The sequence below is a fragment of the Anser cygnoides genome, chromosome 24 (assembly GCF_040182565.1).
Source record: "Anser cygnoides isolate HZ-2024a breed goose chromosome 24, Taihu_goose_T2T_genome, whole genome shotgun sequence".
Classification (NCBI taxonomy): Eukaryota; Metazoa; Chordata; class Aves; order Anseriformes; family Anatidae; genus Anser; species Anser cygnoides.
Genome location: NC_089896.1, coordinates 7,044,124 through 7,057,966, shown reverse-complemented (window position 1 = coordinate 7,057,966; position 13,843 = coordinate 7,044,124). Strand labels below are relative to the sequence as shown.

Genomic DNA, 13,843 nt, shown 5'->3' with positions numbered 1-13,843 from the left:
GCCAGACGGCGCAGCGCTGTCGCTCCCCTGCTCGGGAAGCCAGGCGCCCTGTCGGGCAGGACTGAGCCGAGCACAGCACCTCGCACGAACAGCAGTTATTACCCCAGCCGAGGAAGGTAACATGCTGCAGCCAAGACGATCAACAGCAATTAGCCCTTTTGGGAACTCGACGTGAAATGCTGCAGAGGCTTTTCTGTGCGTGCCGATTGCTCTTCCTCCGGTCCTTTGGAAGTGCTGTGAGTTGGACATGCCAAACCACTGGTCATGTCTGAGCAAAACTTGGTGCCTCGTGTCATTTCCATGAGGCCGGGAGGGCTCGGGGGGATGTCTGTGAATGTTAAAGGCACTTGTGTACCCAAGCAGTGAACGCACATGCTGTCATTACCTCCGCAATGCCATCTGGCCAGCAGCAATACAGCTAGAACCAGGGCTGTGCGCAGAAGAACATTTTACAACAGAAAGCAATTAACCGAATAAAGCCCTTTTAAAAATCCAGTAATTAAAAACAGTCCCTCCCCCTTGTTTTCCTTTTAAGCTGAAAGTTGCTGTTTACTCATTTGCTTTACAAAGTGTGCCTTGTTGTGGCTTCAGAAGAAATGAAAGTTTGAAGTGGTTAGAGAAGAAAGGCTCTGGGCTGGTGCGTTCCAGGCAGGGCGGAGGGGCAGGGGCTCTCCAGCCTGGCTTGTTTGTATTTGTTCTTGTCTACTCACAAGATCGCTAAACACACATTTAACAAGTGGTGAAACTGTCTACCAGCCTGATCTCTCCCAGGGTTCATGAGAAGAGGCCTGGCACATTAGCATTGCTGGGGGGAGGGAGGGGGACCAGGCCTTTTGAAGGGTTGGTGTTTTGGGGCTGAGCGAGGGAAGGGCTCCCTGTGCAGGCCAAGTCACAAACAAAGGCATTGTGTTCCCCGGGGCCCTGGGGACTGGCCCCAGGGGAAGGCCAGGGCCCAGCTTCACCGGGGGCTGGTTTTCCCATCCCAGCTCCTGTTGTTGCTTTAGCACGGGTGCAGCCCTAAGGCCACGGGTGTCCTTCCAGCGCCCGGAGATGGGACTGGTGCGGGCACCAGCCGGCAGCCAGGGAGCCCACCACAGCCCCCAGGGGTGCTGCGGTCACGCAGACCGCCCCGCACCGCCGCCCCCCGCCACGTCCACATCGCTCTCTCCAGACGTGTGTCCACACAGTAAGTTTCAGGGCCCTGTCTGTGTAGCCCTGACCTCAGCTTGGGTTTCTAGGTGAGCCAATGACCCTGGCCGTCAGCAGGTTTGCTGCAATATTAATTGTCATCCATTGCTGCTTCACCGTAAAGTACGTGCCCGGTGCAATAGCATCATTATGGGTGGGGAAACTGAGGCATCTGAAGGGCAGTCAGGACTAAAATGCCTGATGTTCTCCCCAGCAGGATGCACTTATTCTAGAGCAAGAACAAGGTCCTGTCCCCAGAAAACCCCCAGCCCTGCTGACCTGGGGACGCGGTGGCAGAGCCACCACACATCAGGCACTCGGCTGCACGCCCCGGGTGCGGGCTCAGGGCACAGGCAGCACCTCGGGGCTGAAGCCCCTGCAGAGAGCATCGCCCCCCAGGCAGCCCGGCTGCCAGCCCAGCAGGTGCAGCCCCACAGCCATGTCCCGCGGGGCTTGCAGGGCTCCCCAGGCCGGGCAGGGCTCCCCCAGGCCCAGCAGCATTCCTGGCCAGGTGCAGATCCGCCGCGGGGCAATAGGCGTGAGGACGCAGACGGCCGTGCCGGGGCGGCGAGGGCAACGCCGAGCCTCTGCCGGGCCCTGAGCAGATCCAGGATCTGCCCTGTCCCTGCCTGGGGAAGGGTGAGGCCGCGGGTTTGTGGGAAAATGTTGTTTTTCCCTCCCCTGGACTGCCCCTAGCAGTCGGCTGGGCCGGCTCTGAATTGCGTGGGCTGGGGAAGTGGGGGGGGGGGGGGGGGGGGGGGGGGAACAATTGTAGTGCCTCTGGCTTGGAGCGCAGCCACGGCAAACAATCCTCTCCTGGCAGCGCTCCACATCTGACAAAGCACGAGGTGATACCGTATTCATACCTACATGCTTTCATCCCAAATCACCTCCCGAAAGCCCTGCGTGTTTCTCCTGCCTGTGATGAATCCCTCTGCTTAGCCACAGAACAAGACAGCCCGTCCGCAGCGCTGCAGCCAGGAATCCCGTCCAGCATCCCTGCGAGGCCTCTGCTTTTGAAATTACAGCTGTGGGTCTGGCAGCCAGCGGTGGGACCTGAGGTTAGGAGGTGATGTTGACTGAAGACGTGCGGACAGGGCATTCCAGGCACGCACGGGGTTAAACCAGAGGTGTCAGTTCACCGGGAGGTAACAGATACGTCCTGCTCCTCGCCGCCTCTGGCTCTCCAGAAGCCTTGCCCTCCCTCCCACATTCCAGCTGCTGCAGCTTTTCACAGCTGGCCGCTCTCCGGGGACATTTCCCAGAGCCGAGGAGGAGGGAGGGGAGGGAGGGGACGCGGTCCCCGCATGGGGGTGGGTGGCCGGGCTGACCCGCATCCCCCCGCCAGCCTGGGGCTGCAGCCCCGCGCCCCCCGACGGGAGCTGGCGCGGGCAGAGCTGGGCAGCCCCAGGTCCCTGGCAGGGATCCACCCGCAGCCCTGGCCCGGGGAGTTCTGTCTGCTGCAGAGAAGGGACATCAATCTTCGCAGCTCACTTATTCCTTGGCCTCTGAAGCCGGGTAGCCAATTAGTGCTGGGTGTGATGGATGGCTTAGCCCCGTCCTCGTGACACCCGTCCTCTGGAAACTGCTCCCACCTCGCTGAGGCACAGCCAGCCACGGGGGGGGGGGGGGGGGCGGCTCTTCCCCGCTGCTGGAGTCCCGGGGGCTCTCCTGGGGTCCCGGGACAGGGCCAGGCACCGCAGCGATGCTTGCTGAGCTCCCAGAGGCCACGCAGGAGGGGAAGGAGCCCTGAATGCTGGCCCAGGGCTGATAACACAGGGCTAGGGGAGAGATTCCCTCTGGTAATTCCCTGGCTTGGCTCGGCCGAGCCCGTAGCTCCCCAGGGAAGAGCAAAGCGGCCGTGGGCAGGGGTTGGCCACCCTCTGGCTGTGCCTCTGTGCTTGGGGCCAGGCTTTGCCACCGCAAGAAAGTGTACCCTGGGAACAGCTTGCACGGGCGCTCGGTGAGAGGAGAGCAGGGCGGAGGCCCCATTCCCACGCTGTCCCCGTGGGGGCACATCTCCCCCCCCATCCTGCCTCCCCCTTGGCCACGGTGGGACACGTCTGCGGGCTCTCCCCTGCCAGACAGCTGGGCGATGCCGACTGCAGCCTGGCTTCCCTAGCACGCAGCTAAGCCCCTTTAATCCTTCCCTGTCGTCTCCATTGAACCGACCCGCGAGGGGTCTCGGCCTGCTCCCGCCGGGCTGCTCCTGGGGTGGCTCAGATGGCTCTCGCCATCCCCCAGGGCTCGCTGGGGGCGATTATAAACGGCTCTCCAGGAGCACAGGCTGGAAAACGGATCCAATTACAGGAGAAGTGGGTTTCAGGGCCCCCGCTCTGTTCGTAATGAAGTGTAATCCTAGAAAAACATGTTGCCAATTACACTTCAATTGAACCCAGATAATGATGCTTAGACAAGGCCCAGAAAAGACGGAGTCTGGACAGTGAATTCCTTTCTAATGGAGAAGAAAAGTGTTCCTCCGTGGCAGGTCTGGGCTCCGCTCGGTTCAGGCTCAGTGTGATACGAGCAAGAGCCTGAAATAACCAATCTCTGGATCCCATTTAAATGGTTTTATCAGTGGAAAGAGTATTAATCTCTCAAAAACACATGTTTATGGGAAGTTTAGTTTGGAGACGTATGTATTTTTAACTGAAATCAATTTGGAAAGGGATGGGGAGTGGGTCTCAAAATTGCCAAAATAATACGGTTCTAATTCTTCTGGTTCAAAGTCACTTCTAATTTTGAAATGTAAGCTCCTAACAGCTCAGTTTCTTGATCAATTTCAATGGTGAAAATTACAACAAAGCATCAAAATTGTAGAAACAATGTGTTATAACCTAAAGCAAATGTTTTCTTTTAATTCTTTCGGTTTACAAACACTTTGGAGATGTCAGCCTTTCGCTCCAACACCGGCCGGCTGGTTCGGCTCAGTTTCGGGTTGGGAGGGAGGACGGCCTGGTTCCGTCTGAAAAAACGGTGGCGGGACCGTGCCTCGCTCTGCCCTCCCGCCGGGGCGCTGGGCTGGGGCAGGCGAGGGCATTCGGCTTCCGCGGGAGCTGCTGGAGAGGTGGAGAGGTGCTGGGGACCGTGGGCGATTGGGGGCTGGCGGGCTGTGCGGGTGAGCCGGCAGAGATGGCTGCGGCAGATAGGGAGCGTGCGGCGAGGCGCCTCCACGCACGGGAGACAGGCGGCGGGCGGCTTGGCTGGCCCGAGCGGCGACGCGCTGTTATCGCCGCCACGGTCTTTGCAAAAGGCTTTGGGAAACCCACGTGCTGCCAGATCTCAGCGCCGATTATTTTTTTTCAAAATAAAAGGCGTTATTTTTGTACTGTGAACCTCCACCTCAGCTCTCTCCCTCCGCCCCTCTCTCTCCCACATGCACACGTTTTCGGTGCCTTTGGGGATTTTAGCTGCGCAGGGTCTGAAAAGTGGCCTCCTCCTACCTCCTCCCCGCAGGCTCAGGGAAAGCGGGATGCTCTCTAGGTGCCGGGCTGCGGGTCAAAATTTCCCACACTGTGGAACGAGACAGAAACCATCCTAGCATCATAAAACCTAAAGCTGGGCTTTGGTCGGTTTGTCTTACAGGGTAGGTCTCGGATGCCCTGGCAGCGCCACGAGCACTTGAAGATGCTCCAAGGCTGCGGGAGCGTGGCAGGGGGCCGAGCTCCCGGCAGGACCTCGCCGGGGACCACCACGGAGCAGCGCCGGGGTGCCCAGCTCGTCCCGACGCCTCCGAGCGCCGTGCCACCGCTGCCCTCCCGGGCCTCGGCCGCTGCCCGTGATTAATCCCAGGCGAGGGCCCTTGGAGCGGCGTCCTCAAACAGCTCCGCGCTCCCAGCGAGCTGGTTTCCATCTGAATCATAAGGCTCCCGGAGCGGCTGCGCCGCGCAGAGCCGGGCAGACATGTGTGTGCGTGTGGGGCTGGATGTTGATTTTTCCCTGAAACAACTCCGGGCTTTATCAGTCCCATCTCTTTCCCACGGTTTTCTGTTGCCAGTGAGGTCACTGGTCCCTTTAAACTGGGGCTGAGGCCAACGTGCGGCGGGTGGAAGGGGGGCCGTGGGGAGGGGGGCGGCGGGCAGAGGGGGCCGCGGGGCGGTTCACACAGCCCGGGCCTTTTACAGGAAGGCTCCGGAGGGCGAGCGGCGAGCGGGGGGGGGCGGGGGGGCCTGGGAACCTGGGAGCGCCGGCGCGGCCGCGTAATCCGTCACTCCTGGGAGATGTCTCATTAACCCATTAACCAGGAGGCTGGGGACGTGCCGGCAGCAGAGCGAGGCAGAGCCGGGGGTGTGAGAGGCAGAGCGCAGGGGAGGAGCCGCCCCGAGCCCGGCACGCACCGGGGGAGCCGCTCGGCGCAGCCCGCACCGGGACGGCGCTGCCACGCGGGCTCCGGGACACGCGTGGGGCCGCCGAGCAGAGCCGAGCCGGGCCGGGCAGGGCAGAGCCGAGCCCCCGCCGCCACCCCCAGCCCCTCGGGGCCGCCGGGCCAGGATGAAGCGGCTGTGCGAGGAGAGCTCCTCGGACACGGAGTCGGACGGCACCATCGACGTGGGCAAGGAGGAGGAGTACAGGTGGGGGCTGCCCCGGGGGGCGCCGGGGCCCGGCCGGGGGGACCGGGGGGCATCGAGCCACCGGGGCCGGGGCTCGGGCTCGGCCGGGGGGCGCCCGCGGAGACGCCGCTGCCGCCCGGCGGGGGGAGCCCCCGGCTGGGCCGGGCCCCCAGCGCCGCACGGGGACCCGAGGGCGCCCGGGGGACGTGGAGGCAGCGGGGGCGGCTTCGCGCTGGGAGCCCTTCCCCGGCTGGTGCCGTCCTAACGCGCCGGCTGCGGCTCGGGGCCGCTGGACGGGGCCGGGGGGGTGCCCGGTTCCTGGCGCCCCTTCACCGGGGGTGCCCGGTTCCCCTCGCCCCTTGAGCGGGGCTCCCCGCGGGCACCGGCCCTGCCGCCCCCCGAGCTGCCGCCCCCTGTCCCTGGCCGGGACGAAGGAAGGGCTCGGTCACTTGTCCCCGTCCAAAATTCAGCTGCTTCTGAACTCCTGTTTCAGTAGCCAAGTGCCCCCCGCCGCGTCTAGCAAGGCTCCGGATAAATTAATTCCCCTTTGCTGCCTGCTGTCCCTGGCAGAGGAGTCGCCCTGCCCGGTGCCAAGCCCAGGTTCTCAAGGGACCGAACTCACTCGTACCGATTCGATCCCAGGCAGAGCCGGGCGCGCCTGACACCCGTACCCGGCGCGAGTTCACTGACCCCTCGCACAGTTTCTGAGTGCATCAATATTTAACCTGCCTTCCTGGTGCACATGCAATACATCCCATCGCTCCTCATCGCTGCGGCACCCTGAGTCTGTAGTACCCCGATGGGCAAAACAGAGGAATTGTTGCAATGTTTTATTTCAGTGAGCAGTAACAGTGAATTTTTGATCTCTCTCTGTTGCTGCTCGTCTGTTCATCTTCTCAAGTCAGCCTTAGAAGCAGGCAGTGCTGCAATGTGGTGGTATTTGTATACGTTTGCATTGTGGCTCATGTCACGCAAACGCATGGCAGAAAGAACCACTCCTGCCCTGCTGGGTCTGCGCGCAGAGCGATGCAGCCCTGCGTGGGACGCGAGGATCAGGCAAAATGAAACACTTCCAGGTGGGGAGGGAGGTCTGGCGATTAGGGCCGAGGGAGGGAGTCGGCGTCTGGATGGGGTTCCCAGCTCCATCTCCGATCGCTTGTGTGGTTTGGGCAAACCAGTTCCCCGTAAAACGGGGATGAGTCACTGCGGGTGTGAGCCATGGTTCACTGTGCGTGCAGCGAGTTTAGGCTCCGGGGTCACTGCAGAAGTGCAAGATACTGCTTGGGTTGTGTGTGTTTTTTTTTCTTTTCTTTTTTTTTTTCAAATAAGCAGTCAAAAGAACAGTGCTGTAAATTACAAAACCAAACAAGGAGCAAGGCAGAAGTTTTAACCATCAGAGAACTTAGTTACAGTATCTTCTCTGGTTCACATCTGTCAGTCAAACATATTTTAAAAATATATTTCGCAGTAAGTGAGGTCTGCTAATTCCACATCTGGAACTGCAGCTCACAATGAGTAACACGTTCGGACAGCTCTGCAAAGAGGGTTTCAAAATTCACTGCTGCGGACTCCTTGAGTGCACGCTCTGCATTCCTGCGCTGCCGGGTGAATTCAGTACCCCCTGCACGTGTCGCAGCGTCTGTGCAGGGCCCGTTCCCACCTCATACGTGCTCATCGTGTGTGCCTTTATGTGCACGGGCAGCGCATGTTGGTGCTTGTGACGCCAGCCAGCACCTCTGCCCAGAGAAAGCCCACCCAGCAGACGTTGGAACGGGGAGATGCACGGAGATGAGCGGAGCAGTGTGCAGAGCATGTTGCTTGGTCTGATGGTGCAAAACCACTTCTGAAAGCACCTCGCTTGGGCCCAACAAAATGTATTTTTAATGGGCTGAGTTCGGTCTAGTTCTTGGCTTGCTGTGCAAGCAGCACTGTCTCTGCAGAAACATCCTTAGCAGACTGCGGTTAAAATGCTTCACAAACAGAAAGCTACTCGGACTTGGCGGGGTGAACCCGAGCGTCCCTTCCCAGCCCTGTACATCGGGTCGGGGCTGTGGGCTGTTGCCTGGCCGTCCCTTGGCGTCCCCGCACGGGGCTCTCTTGGTGACCCTTGGTGGCTTCAGCCTCACTGGCACCCAGCAGGCGCAGGACAGTTTGTGGGGCCCTTTGCAGCCTGCCCCTGAGCCAGAGCCAGTCCCCGTGGCCACGGGCCAGGTCTCTGTCCCGTCACCTCCTGCTGGCTTCCCCCCGCTGCCGCCGGGCTCCTTTCCCTCTGGCTCGGGGCGTCCGTGCCGTCGGGACGCCGCAGCCCACCCCAGGACCGGCGCGGTGTGAACCGGCTCCCCGGGAAGCCCTCAGAAACCACATCAGCGCCGCCGCGAGCCTTGCCCCGAGCAGCCCCTGGCTGCCGCCTGGGTGGGAGCTCAGGTGCCTGCTCGCGCTATCGCGGCTCTGAGACGCGGAGCCCTGCAGACAGGGCAGGCTCAGACACGAGGCTGGGAGGTTTGCGCGTGGAGACAAGAGGCCGTGACTCCGGGGCTGGGATCGCTGCTTTTCCAGCCTCTCAGAGACACCGGCATGGGCTGAGGTTGAAGGAGCTGTGTGCCTGGTAGCAGATGGGCAGTCTGGTGCAGAAATCGGTCCCGGGCTGGGGGGAGACTCCCAGGGGGGAGAGTGGGATTCGAACTGTGCTTGGCTCCCTGTCCTTAATTCCTGAGCTCTGTGTTGTGGGTAAAAATGAGATGGGAACCACAGAAAACATTATTCCGGGGGGAAAACTGCAGATGGCAAAAGTGTGTAAAGCATATGTGCAACCAAGGTTTCTCTCCAGCTAGCGCAAGGAACTCTTCCCTCTTCTTCCTTTCCAGCCATGTGTCCAGGTCCGTGTCTCCCACTACGACGTCTCAGATACAGGCCAGGAAGAAGCGCAGAGGGGTGAGTCCCGTTTACCAGGGCCGGGGTGGCTGCACTGCGCCTCCCCGCTGCGGGCTCGGCTCGGTGCGCGGCGCTGCTGGCACGTCCTCGTGTCCTCGTCCTCGCCCTGGGGACGTGGCGAGGCTGCAGAGCTCTGCGCCGGCCCCTGCGGGACGCTCCCCCTCAGCTTTGAGGCCAGACCTCCGCAGGGAACCCGCAGGCGCTGAGGAAGGAGGGAGGTTTCACCCGGTGCTACCGCACCAGCCAGCCAAGGCTTTGCCCGGCTTTTCCACCCGGCACATTTACTTATGTGGCCCTCCTCAAGGTGCCTCCCTCAACCCACTGTAGCTCCTAGCGCGCGCTTAGACCTGTGCGATGTGCCCTGAGTGACCGTGGTTTCCTCTCCCTGCTCGGAAATCTCCCGCAGATCATCGAGAAGCGGCGCCGCGACCGCATCAACAGCAGCCTGTCGGAGCTGCGGCGCCTGGTGCCCACCGCCTTCGAGAAGCAGGTGTGTGCCGAGCCGTGCGAGGGCAGGGCCCTCGGAGCACTGCTGCGTTTCCCTTGTCATCCTCCCTTCAGGGAGTGAGCAGGTGGTGGAACTGGGTGGTAGAGCAGTATTAACAAATGCACTAATGATATTCAGGAGCTCTAGGGAGGATAAATTCAATCCGGGCAGCGTTTCACAGCTATGAAGAGGCGCAGAAATGGGGATTTTCGATTTGCATTGGGCGATCATGGGAAGGCACTCCATTTTCTCCTCACTTGATTAAAAAACCTGAGCCACTGCCCAGATCTGGGCGTCTGAGCGCTTCGGGGCTTCAGGAAGGTGCTGAGGAGGAGGACGCTGGGCAAAACCCAGCTTGTGAGAGGCATGGAGCCCTGACCACAAAATGAAGAACTGCTCGTTTCTTTTTCCCCAACACACAGGGCTCTTCCAAGCTGGAGAAGGCAGAAATTCTACAAATGACAGTAGATCACTTAAAAATGCTTCATGCCACTGGAGGAACGGGTAAGAACTGCTCCTACAAGTGTGTGGGGGAGGTGAAGGTGACATCCCGGAAAATTCCCCAACAGCAAGGAATGTCTTGGTGCTGCTGTGTCTTGCTGGCACCAGCCAGCACCAGAACAAATGCAGCCTTGCCTCCTTCCCGAGGGAGATATTTTTCCCGGGGGGCAGATGAACACTTCCCGCCCTGCTTTTTTTTCTTGTCTGGAAGATGCGGGTCAGCATCCCACAGGCACGCTTTGGCAGAGCGGATGGCGCACCCCACAGACCCCCGGGGACGGTGCTGCTGCCGTTGTTGCTCACCCCACTAAGAGCTGCCTGGACAGAGACACGTTTAAGTCCTCCCCAGAAACAGAGCCTGCTTCCAAAAAAACTGTATTAAAGTCTGTGCCTCCTCCTTGGGATACATTTCCTGCAGGGGCTGAATTCTGCATGGGGACTCTGCAAATAAACAAGGCTTTTTTTCCTTTCTGTCCCTTTTGGTTCTTTTTTTTTTTTTTTTTTTTTGTCTCTTGGTTGTTACAAGAAGAGAGAGGGAGCCTGTGCAAAATTCAACAAAGGTCTCATTTGTACCGAGACCTCTGTACAGCCCCTCTGTCCTGTTCCAGTTAACAGGATGGAGATCACAGCTCCAGTAAAGAAGCCTCTGGCTTGCTTACCACCCACTTTTGGCTTGCCGGAGACATTGCTGGCATCCAGGCTTTGGTTCAGAGCAGTAACTTGGTCTGGAACATTTGTTTAGATATTCAGTTTGACTGCACTGCAACAAAGGGCCGTATTGTCCCGAGAGACCCCGTCAAGCAAAGTGGTCCAGCGCTTCGCCGTGCTGTGACATTCTCTGCTTTATTGCTTACTGCCTCATGAAGCTACAAGTAGGGAGCAGAAGCCTAAAAATCAGCTGTTGTTTGCATTTTATCTTTTTTAATTTTTTTTATTTTCGTGGCTTGGAGCTTTATCTCGGTAGTCCTGGTTCTGTCGCAGTCCTGTGTCCTGCAGCTGGACATCAGTTTAAATGAAGCGTAAAGAACTGAGTCCAAGACTGGGACCCAGGCAGAGGAAAGTGGTGCTGAGTTGTGCGCGAGGAGGCACGCGTCCGCTGCTCTGCCAGGCCTGGGGGGGCCCTCTGAAAGAGGCACCCAGCGCACATCCAGCCTGCGGGCATGTTTCCAGCAGCAATAACTGATAGAGCCCAAAAGAAAAAAATTCTTCCTTCCTGAGCATGGCTAATGAAACCTCTTACTCATCTCACGTGCTGGAGTAAGAGGCTTCATGACCCTGGCAGTTTTACCCCGACGAGATAACCACGGATGCTGTTCTCACGCATGCAAACGTCCAGTCCTTTCGGACACCCACTTGGCTATCTGCTTCAGTAATATCACCCGGCAGCAAAGTGCCTCAAGTGAAATACACAGTGCATTAGAGAGGGTAGTGAAACCAAGGCACATTCCTGCACGCTGCTTGGACTTACTGTCACCCGTGTCCTCTCCCTGCAGGCTTCTTAGACGCTCGAGCTCTGGCTGTCGATTACAGGAGCATCGGCTTCCGCGAGTGCCTCACTGAAGTTGTCAGGTACCTGGGCATCCTGGAGGGACAAAACACCGCCGATCCCATCCGGCTGCGACTCCTCTCCCACCTGAATAATTACGTGGCTGAAATGGAGCCGTCGCCGGTGGCCACCTCCCTGCTGCCCATCCAGACGTGGCCCTGGTCCTTCCTCCACGGCGCCGCCGGCCCCGTGCAGGTCCCCCGGCGGGAGGCCGCTCCCGCTCCGCTTGTAGTGACTGCGTCCTCCCTGGCTTACCCGAGCCCTGCCGTCAGGCCGGCTCCCCTTCGCCGCGTCCCCGGCGACATGCTGCCATCCCGCCGGAGCTTCCTGGCCGGCAGGATGGCCTCTTCCAGCCGCAGGGCCCGCGGCGCTGGCTCCTCCGCAGCCGTAGCGGCCGTGCCCAGGATGCCGTCGCCGACGGGCGTGCTGAGAGAGGGCTCGTCCAAGGGCAGCCAGATCGCCACCTTCCTCTTCTCACCAGCCTCCGCCGGCGTCCCCGTTCCGCCGGCTTACGCAGCGCCTGGGGCCTTGGGCGCCGCCGTGCAGGGACCCGGGATCAGGGTGGGGACATCCAGGATCTGCCGCTCCTGGGCGACGGAGATTGGGGCTTTCTGATCTCCCTGCTTTGGAGACGGGAATTCTTCAGCACTCACTGCCTGCAGGCCTGAGAACAAACCCAGCTGACAAGGCATCTCCTGCTTTGCAGAAGCCAAGGACCCATAAAGAAAATTCTCTTTACTCTCCCCTGCCTCCCTCCTCGCACCGCCTTCCTCGCCACCGCTCGTCCTCTCACTCACAGCGCCCACAAACGTAAATCCCATCTGCTCCCACGCACTTGTCTGCACGTGGCTGTGCTCCCGGCTGCGATGGAGGGGGCACCGCAGACCGTGGCCAGATCCCTTCTCCCGCAAACCCCTCTGTGGAGCCGGGCACTGCCCTCCTTTGGAAAAGAGCCAGCCTCGAAGCACAGCCTCGCTTCCTCCGGGACTGGGAGCTCCCACGGAGCCCTGCCCGTGCCGCTGCCCCACGACGTGTCCCCGGCCACAGCACCTGGTTTTGGTGTGGGGGGACAGGCGCTGCTGGCACCCCACGGGGCTGGCTGAGCTCCCCGTTTCCTCGCTGCCCTCCCAGCTGCTCCTGCTCGCGTGCCCTCAGTGTGGGGCAGGGGCCAGGCAGCGCTGGTTCCCAGGGCCTGGCCGAATGCTGCCAGCATGGGGCTCCAGGATTCCTCACTCCGCACCCAGGTGCGAAGAGGTGAGGTGCAGGGTTTCAAAGGGACGCCTGCGATCCAGGGGAAGGCTCTGACGCCAAAGTGAGAAGAAAAGCACTTCCCTCTGCCACTCTCCCCGCCGGAGCTGCCTTGCCTCCATCCCCTGCTGAGCATGAGACTGCAGCGGGGGGAGCGGGTCGACCCTGCCTGCCTTTGAAGTGCCTCCCCCCCGTTTTCTCTTAGCCCCACATCCTCGCCCTCTCCTCCCACACTGTCTTGTTTTCTTTCTTCAGCACTGTGTTTTGGTCTTGCATTGCGCATCCCTTTCCCCGGGCCAGGACCAAAACCTGGGGATGCTGCGGCGCAGACCTCGGCAAGCCCTGGGTCTGCACTTGTCTGGCTCCCGAGAGCTTTGTTCCGCCTTGTCTCGTGCCCCCAGACATCTGATGCAGCAAATGCTGCGGCTCCTCGGGCTGTCCTCCCATCCCCTCTCCTTCGGGCAGGAAGGAACAGAGACGTGAAGCTCTCGAGCTGCCCTGCTCCTGTGCCGCCTCCCTGGTCCCGATGGTGGTTGGGGGGGTCCCTCCATGCTTGTCCTCCTTGTCCGACCTGAGCGGCCCCGTGCCCTGGCTCCGTGCCTTCGCTCGCCGGGACAGACATGCAAAACAGTGCCCACCCCGAGGAGTCTCACCCGCCTCTGCAGCGCTGTGACAAGAAAAGAGAAAAGCCTGGGGAGGTCAGCGCAAAGAGGTACAAAAGGAGGGAGAAGCGCTCTCTCGAACGGCAGAGACTCCCCGTGCCTCAGGTCGAAGGCGCAGCCGGTCAGACCGCGCGGGCGAGCTGGTGGTTACGTTCCTGCAGATCGTATCTGCCGTGTGCATGTCGATGTGTGTACCCGCTATTGTTGTGAAAGTCAGTCCCTCCCAGGTGTTTTGATGAATGTCATCGCACTTAACACACAGAAATGCCTCCGCTACTTCTCCTCACCTCGTCCCAAAGTGCCAGCGCGGCCAGGAACAAGCATTCCCCTTCAGCAGAGCCGGCGGAGGTCCCGCGGGCCCCGGCTGTTCCTGTGGCTGGCCGGCGCGCTAGAGCTCACAGCAAGTAGCCCGGCCTCGCTCCACACTGTGCAGAGCTGTTAGATTCACACGCTGCGGCACCCAGCAAAGGTGTCAAATAAAAGTATTTCGAACCCGTATCCTCGTTGTGAAATGTGTTGGTGTGCAGCTGTCCTGCCAAGCGGGCCTGCCTGGATGAGCGCTAGCTTGCAGCAGGTAAGCTTTTGCTCCCCTAGAAGGTTGAAAAAGGGCAAGATTTAGCTTTACAGTAACAGCCCCACTGGTTGCTTTATAGCTGCCACTCACTGTGACTAGTCCCATGACTTTTTACATTGCAAACCACTACACGAGTTGAAATCAGCGGGGTACTTG

The 13,843-nt window shown here is 60.2% G+C and overlaps 1 protein-coding gene across 1 annotated transcript; it reads left to right on the top strand.

Annotated features, from left to right (window-relative positions):
- The first annotated feature begins 5,333 nt into the window (after positions 1 to 5,333).
- On the top strand, positions 5,334 to 13,611 carry HEYL (hes related family bHLH transcription factor with YRPW motif like). The gene is made up of 5 exons (XM_048049568.2): positions 5,334 to 5,759; positions 8,603 to 8,669; positions 9,076 to 9,159; positions 9,579 to 9,660; positions 11,151 to 13,611. The coding sequence occupies exons 1-5, from the start codon at positions 5,680 to 5,682 to the stop codon at positions 11,816 to 11,818; spliced, it is 981 nt and encodes a 326-aa protein (XP_047905525.2). The 5' UTR covers positions 5,334 to 5,679; the 3' UTR covers positions 11,819 to 13,611.
- The last annotated feature ends 232 nt before the right edge of the window (positions 13,612 to 13,843 follow it).

What these genes read in the sequence shown, in the direction of transcription:
- HEYL (XM_048049568.2), top strand. Translation starts at nt 5,680, where the DNA reads ATGAAGCGGCTGTGCGAGGAGAGCTCCTCGGACACGGAGTCGGACGGC. An exon ending in CCAGGAAGAAGCGCAGAGGG is followed by an intron (nt 8,670 to 9,075) that starts GTGAGTCCCGTT and finishes AATCTCCCGCAG; the next exon opens with ATCATCGAGAAGCGGCGCCG. An exon ending in TCATGCCACTGGAGGAACGG is followed by an intron (nt 9,661 to 11,150) that starts GTAAGAACTGCT and finishes CTCTCCCTGCAG; the next exon opens with GCTTCTTAGACGCTCGAGCT.